Consider the following 7,245-nt stretch of genomic DNA (forward strand, 5'->3'; position numbering starts at 1 on the left):
AAACCAAACAGTTAACAATTTATGCATTACTTAATAGGAACCGATGTTGAACACAAAAGAATAATAGAAATATAAAGAATAGCTTAGACTGGAAAATGCATCATCTGTAGATGATCTTTCCTTGCTCATGACTATTACAGATTAAAAGGCTTCAACTCCAATGGTAGCTGAAAACAGATACAGGCTCAGGAAAAAGAATTCAGATCAAACATACACATGAGTTCTTTTTTCTTCATTTGGTGATACAGATATGCAAAGAATCCATCTCCAAAAAACGAAGAATAAGATACGCAAAGAATCGAGTCCTCAAGGTCGGGGCAGATCAATATACAGACCACATGAAAGGATGACCACTCGCTTTGTGTCCTCATCTGCTTTACAGAATGTGGTGAAAGGGCTCGCTGCAGTGATAGAAGAAACACGTGACATGACAGCCAGAGTGAAAGATAACAGCATGCATTGCCCATCCAATAATACTGTAGGCAAATGCTACTCTGCAGTTTTCAACACAGCATTTGATGATTCCTTCTTTTTTTGTGAGCATTCTGAACCGCTTTCTCATATTCCTAAGAAGGCACATTGCTTCTTAGCATGCTGAGGAATTAATTTCATGAGAAACTCCATCGGTACTCCTCTTAACTCTGTTCAAGTTGGGTACATAGCAGATCAGGATCTCCTGATAGGAGGTTTCAGTTGGAGCACACGTAAACATAACATGAACTTACCATTAGGCTTAAAATTGAAGAGATGGGGAAGAGAACGACCATTCGGTAATCGGGCATTCGGATCACGTAGTTCATCAAAGAATGGATGGATTAAAGCCTCCAACTGTTAGAGAGACAAGAAACAAAATATTATTAGATTCATTGCTACAGGTTAACCGCAAGCGCCAATGATTTCGTAACATCAATTGTTCAATACTTACTGCAGTGCACCGGAGGTTTGGTGAGTACTGTAGGAGCCGTGAAACAAGATCTACAGCTTCAGATGGCATTCTTTTGTGGAAGATCTGGTGAAAAACATGCATCATCAGATTTAAGTGTAATGTATAAATAGGAAATGGAATTCTTGAAAGAAAAGGAAGCTACAAGATGTGAAGCTTTTACCTTGTGCCATGGGTGAGCTTTGATTTGTGGGAACTTAAACTCAGTATAGTTTGGGTTCATGCGCTTAATTTCATCTCGTGTTGGAGTACCTAGAACCTGAAAGAAAAGTGAGCCTCCTCCATGAGTCAACCAGAATGAGTGCCTAGCTAAACAATCTTCAATTGAAAAAAGAGTTACCTTGATAATTTCAACAAGCTGATCGACGCCACTATCCCCAGGAAAAACAGGCTATCCAACAACAGATATCTTATAAAGAAGTTGGTTCAAGCAGTTGGCTGATATATCACAATAACTTGGTTGATATCTTACCTGCCCTAGAAGAAGTTCAGCAAGAACACAGCCAGCAGACCACACATCAATAGCTGTCGTGTACTCTGTAGCACCAAATATGAGCTCTGGAGCTCTGTAGTATCTAGAACAGATATATGAAATATTTGGTTCCCCTCGTACCTATTAACATAGATAGAATATTTACAATTTTAGATGGCATAACATAGATTGTGTGATGTTTCAGGTGGCATTCAGTACATCTAGAAGTTATGAACCATACCAAGACTTTCGCACTGCCAAAATCACACAATTTCAGTTGATGAGTATGTGGGTTCACCTGTTACAACAATTAGCCAATATCAAATCACCAGAGACCATCAACAATCAAAGATAAACTGTTTCTGTAAACAATTTGAAAAACATAATCAACATGCATACCAGAATATTTTGTGGCTTTATATCTCTGTGGCATACTCCTACACAATTATGCATGTATGCCAAAGCTCTACAAATCTGTTGTTCAATAAAATGTACAATTCAGTTAAAAGAATTAAACAAAAAAGAACAAACCTAGAGCTGTGTTGAAAGGTACTCGCAAAGTTGCAACCTTTACCTGGTACATATAGAGTTTGACATATATCAACGGCATCCGTTGATTCATTTTATTGTAATGTTTAATAACACGGTGAACAGTTTCTGGCACATATTCAAGCACCAAATTGAGGTAAAGCTCTTCCTTATCAGTTGTTGAGCAAAAGTAATGCTTCAAGCATACAACATTAGGGTGATCAAGAACTTGCATTGTTTGCAGTTCACGGTTCTTGTACCTCACATCTTGAAGAACTTTCTTTATAGCTACTCTCTCACTAGTTTCCAGACACCGGGCCTGTTAATTGTAATTTGAACAAAAAGAATGTCAGTAATATTATACACAAAGATTCTAACAAAAAAATGTGAATTAAGGTTTAGAACAAGACAAAAAAGAATTTTGCTGTACACCAACTGACCTGGAAGACAACTCCAAATGAACCTTGCCCCACAATACGCTCTGCCATGTAACTAATAGTCTACAATTTAATAAAAAAAATATTCAGTATTGTGAACCTTGGGCATTCCATTAGAGGAACTGAACATGGTAAAAAGAAGAAAAGAAAGAAACTGCGACACATAATGTCACTAATTTATCATGTTGAAGTATCCGTTGCTTTACCAAAGTTGATATCTAAGGATTGATGTGGCTCTGCATGGTTTATCTTATTACCTGCCTTGGCTGCGAATTTCTTCCACCAACAGATGTTACGATGGTATGACCAACCTCCATCCCATTGCCATTGACAACAACAGCTTCAACTTCCTTTTCATCTCTTATGCTCATCCCATTCATCTCATCTGGCAATCTATCAGTGGCGCCACTAGTACTAGCTTCATAACCTGATGAGGGATTCAGTAGACCTACTGATGTCATATTGCCCGGTTCCACTTTGTGGTAAAATTAATTGACCAAATTCCTTTCTTCCACTGACTGAAATATACTCAGTTCACCTGCAAAAGCATTATTTTAGCAAATCATGAAGCACAGCCTATGCACTCAGTCTTTTACCAACAATAAATTATCTGCACCTCTACATGAATAAATTCTGTTACTCTCTCCAGACACAAACAAGTATTGTTTTGTATCATGGAAGCTCATAAAATTATTACTGATAAATTTCTACAGTGTTATATTATGTAAAATTATTAGAATTATAGTATTAAAGAAGTAGTATTCGAATTGAATATAGCCAAAAAAACGTTTGCAATCTTACACATCACCAATCTAGATATTTATACGGGTTTTGTTGGTCAGAGTTTGAATAGTTTGACTGGTGTCCATTACAATATGATACTTATTCGGCCTTCAGGTCAGCGTTAGGTGGCTTTGTGCCCAAATTAACACATATATAGATTCGATGATGTATAGACCAGCTCAACTTCTGCAATAACAAGCTCAATTTGATATTAGTCTGCACTTAGAATCGTCCAGCTGAACATGGCATCTTTCTGAGTTTTGAGTAACCATAACCTCTTAATCATTACGCAAACCAGTAACAAAGTTGTTGAAGCCATAACCTTTTATTCAGACGATAAAAAGATCACATTTATGAGCACTTTTGTTCCAAGGAGATTAAGCTAATCCTAGGAATCGACCAGAATTAGGGGCGGTTCGATACTTTCAGATGATACAAGAAAGCGTCATGAAACTCAAGAAATCAGAATTTCGACCACGAAGATCAAATTTCAAATCAAAATTGGGGCTTTTTAATGCATCATCAGAATTAACCTAGCTGCAACGAGAATATGGGTTTCCATACCTTTTGACTAAGTTGCATGACCAATATAAGTCCCCAAAGCACACATTAAGAAGACAACAAGGCTCCGACCCCAAATCACCTACAAATATCAAATCTTCCTTTACAACAACGAACCAGAGAGAGTAAGTGCGCGAAGGGGGTCCTGTCTCTACGCCTCTACGATCTCCGCGGTTACTAGTGTAATAGAAGAATACAGATCGAATTCGACCCCTTCTCGGCCGAAGCCCACCAAAATTCCCCCGACGGCAACGAATAATTTGATCAATAAGGCACAAAAAATAAACAGGAAACCAGTTGTTTGAACTTACCAGATCAGAGGATTTCCAAAGGGCGGGGCAGCTCTAATCGAGGGATTAATTGAGGAACAGATTCGATCCCAATTCGTTCGGCTCCCCCCTCTACTCCCAGTCTCCAGGGTTGTGGTGCCCGATTTGAAGGGGGCAGCAGAGGAGCAGAGGCGGCGGCGCAGACGCGCAGCGCAGTTATAATAGAAAACCGATGCAGGGCTGAGGGCTGTCGACGAGCCGACCACGAGCAGGCTCAGGAGCACGGCTCGAGCTCGACACCAACTCGAGCCGAGCCTGGTTTGACCTTCGAGCTTCCAGCCAGGAAGGCTCGAGTTTGGCTTGAACGAAGCCCGAGCTCGGCTCGTCGATGGTCGTCAGCAGGAGACGAGGAAGCGAGTCGAAACAGGCTGGCGGCGCCACCGTCGCCCGTCGCCGTCGTGGAAGTTGGAGCCCGTCGCGGCGCGTGGACTCGTGTTCCTGGCGCCTTCGAGGCGGAGGCCGGAAGCTTAGGCACCTACTCCATGGTGGTCGACGCCTACCGCTGGTCGACGGACGGCGGATCTAGTGAGGTGAGGAGGCAACCGGCAGGATGGGAGCAGAAGCGGCCGGCTTGAGGAAAACGAAGCGGAGGCGGTCGAGGGTGGGAACGGGAGAGGAAGCAGCTGCTGAGAGTGGCCTGGTGGGAAGAAAAGAACGAAGAAGAGATGGGCGACTGGGAGAGAAGACGGCAGCGGCCGGCGCGGTGGCAGAAGACAGACTGCGGCGCTGGTTCGGGGAGGAGGATTGGAGGACAGGAGGACTGTGCGGCGGCTTGGGCTCCGCTGGTGTTCGTGTCGACCTCGTCAATTGGGCTTCCAAGTTGTGTGGACCTGGTGTTCCCTGGGCTCCAGCTTCGCAACCAAACTGGGCTCAACTGGGAATTGTGAGGCCCTTTGACGAAATCAATCCAACCTGAGGCTGACTGGTCGAACTCGAGTTGTTCCACAGCCTCGAGTTTTTTTTTTAACACCGCGGGAACAAAGGCGTAAGAAGAAAACTGTTCCAGAAAATCGGGTGCGTCCATATGTCATTAAAGCGACAAAATCGCCAATATCACCTTAAGTAACGGAGGCCCAGAAGCGCGAACGATTCACGCCGTGCTGCCTTCCTCCTCCGACTCCACCGCCGCATCCTTCGCTGCCAGTCACATCCTGTCAAGACGAGAAGTATACAGCGAAGATGGGAAGGGTGAAAGGCGTCTTCATCCGAAGCCGTCGTATTTTGTAGTAGCTGGTTTAGAGAACTATGTGTGCGGACCCTGCGGGTCGGTGTCTGGCTAGGGATAAAGCCTGAGCCGTGTAACGGTGGAAGCAGACTTGAACTTTGCTAAGGAATGGAACAGTGAAACAGGGGATAGGGTTCATCACCCACCCCAATCCAATCTGTTGCCCTTGTGAATTTTCACGTCATCGATTGATCGGCGGCCACGGGTATTGCAAGTGGTATCAGATTTAGTATCCTCGGCGCGCATCCGTACTCGAATCGAAAAATTCTATCGGTGTTGAGCTAGCGAATTGAGTTGGTCTTTGGAGATTGATTCGTGTGTCGCACAAAACCGGCCACGAATCGAAATCCTTTGTAATTCCCTCTTGAAGTTGATTCCACTTGCGGGCGATTTGGCTCAGATTCGTCATCTGGCGGTAGATCTATAGTTGGTGAAGTTCATGGTGGCGCAGGCGGCGGCATAGCGAGGATGAAGATGAGGGACAATTGGGGTGCATCGGCGAACACTTCATCACGTGTACGAGGAATCGGTGAGTGACTACTGCATTCCTTCAGCTTTGAGTGACTCGGTGCGTGCTTCGCGTAGTGTGGATTGAGGTCTCATCAAATCGTGCCGTAGTTTGCTTGGTTTGAGGTGTAGTTATCACGGCTCCTCCTGAGCCCTCCGTCTAGACCAAGTTGTTGTTGAGTAGGATGGATGAGCGTGAGCAGAAGGAAGATGCACGGTGGGAACATGTCATGGAGAACATGGATCTGTTGTTTACTCAGGTTAGGGATATTAACACTACTCAGCAGAAGATAGCGGCGCAATTCAGTATGAGCACCAAGGTTGTGGAGCAATTACTCATCGAGCAGCAGTTGTTGACCAAACAGATAGAAGCCACTGGACAAGCAGTTGCCAATCTGACACTTAACCAAGCTCAGAATCATGACAAGCAACCTGGCAGTCCAACTGGTTCTGAAGCATCTCAAGATGAACCTCAATTTCTGAGATGCAGGCACTTTTCTGCTGATGAGCCTCACCCTTATCGGGCTGAAAATCCTACTGGGCGTCAGTATTCAGAGAAGCTTAACCAGTGTAAAGTGCAAGTGCCCAAGCTAGCTTTCCTAGTCTTTGAAGGCAAAACCCAAGGATATGGAAGGATAAATGTGAAAACTACTTTGAAATTCTGAACACATCGGCTTTTATGAAACAAGTGATTGCATTTATGCATATGGATGGGAACTCAGCTAGATGGCTGCAAGTGTACAAGCTGAAGTATGGATTGGGGAGTTGGGAACAATTCATTAAAGCTGTGAAAGAGAAGTTTGGAGCTGATGACTATAAAACTGCTTTAAGGGAATTGATGGAGTTGAAACAGACTGCTTCATTAGAAGAGTATATATCTGCATTTGAGGATTTGTAGTATCAATTGATAATGTTGAACACTGGTCTTGGGGATATGTTCTTCCTGACAATGTTTGTGAAAGGTTTGACTCCTGATCTCAGCACAACAGTGCAACCCTTGGTTCCTAAGACCTTGGATAGAGCCATACTTTTAGCCAAAATTCAGCAGCAAGTCTTGGATAAAGGCAAACAGAAAGTTCAGAGGTCATAATTTCTCAAAAGGCCAAGCAAATCTGTCCAAAGGGGAGAAGAAGACTAATTTCTCCAATACTAATATGTGGAAAGAGAGGCAAGTTATGAACTACAAAAGAGCCAACAACTTATGTTTCTATTGTGCAGAACCATATACTCCAACTCATGCTGAAGTGTGTACCAAGAGGTCTAAAACTCAGGTCAATGCTCTGGTAGTTAATGATTTGGACATGCCCTTAACTGATGAAGTCCTAGCTCAACTGGCTATTGAAGATTCTCTATCAGCAGATTTCTATCACTTATCTATTAATGCAATTTCTAGCACAGAGGAAGGTGACGTCATGAAAGTGAGAGCCTTGGTGAAGAATCAGGTGATGCTAACTCTTGTG

General features: G+C 43.4%; 1 protein-coding gene across 1 annotated transcript; it reads right to left on the reverse strand.

Moving 5' to 3' along the window:
• On the reverse strand, positions 1 to 4,812 carry LOC117856777 (shaggy-related protein kinase alpha). The gene is made up of 13 exons (XM_034739165.2): positions 4,036 to 4,812; positions 3,728 to 3,806; positions 2,638 to 2,918; positions 2,384 to 2,443; positions 1,990 to 2,262; positions 1,815 to 1,889; positions 1,657 to 1,713; positions 1,416 to 1,556; positions 1,284 to 1,334; positions 1,107 to 1,202; positions 926 to 1,009; positions 726 to 828; positions 1 to 641 (listed from the first exon to the last, which is right to left on the reverse strand). The coding sequence occupies exons 3-13, from the start codon at positions 2,839 to 2,841 to the stop codon at positions 559 to 561; spliced, it is 1,227 nt and encodes a 408-aa protein (XP_034595056.1). The 5' UTR covers positions 2,842 to 2,918; positions 3,728 to 3,806; positions 4,036 to 4,812; the 3' UTR covers positions 1 to 558.
• Between the last annotated feature and the right edge of the window lie 2,433 nt (positions 4,813 to 7,245).

The sequence above is a fragment of the Setaria viridis genome, chromosome 5 (genome assembly GCF_005286985.2).
Source record: "Setaria viridis chromosome 5, Setaria_viridis_v4.0, whole genome shotgun sequence".
NCBI lineage: Eukaryota > Viridiplantae > Streptophyta > Magnoliopsida > Poales > Poaceae > Setaria > Setaria viridis.

Coding starts and splice junctions, on each gene's coding strand:
- LOC117856777 (XM_034739165.2), bottom strand. CDS start 2,841: ATGACATCAGTAGGTCTACTGAATCCCTCATCAGGTTATGAAGCTAGT. Junction 2,444..2,637: donor GAAATTCGCAGCCAAGGCAG/GTAATAAGATAA, acceptor ATTAAATTGTAG/ACTATTAGTTACATGGCAGA. Junction 1,335..1,415: donor CTGAACTTCTTCTAGGGCAG/GTAAGATATCAA, acceptor GTTGTTGGATAG/CCTGTTTTTCCTGGGGATAG.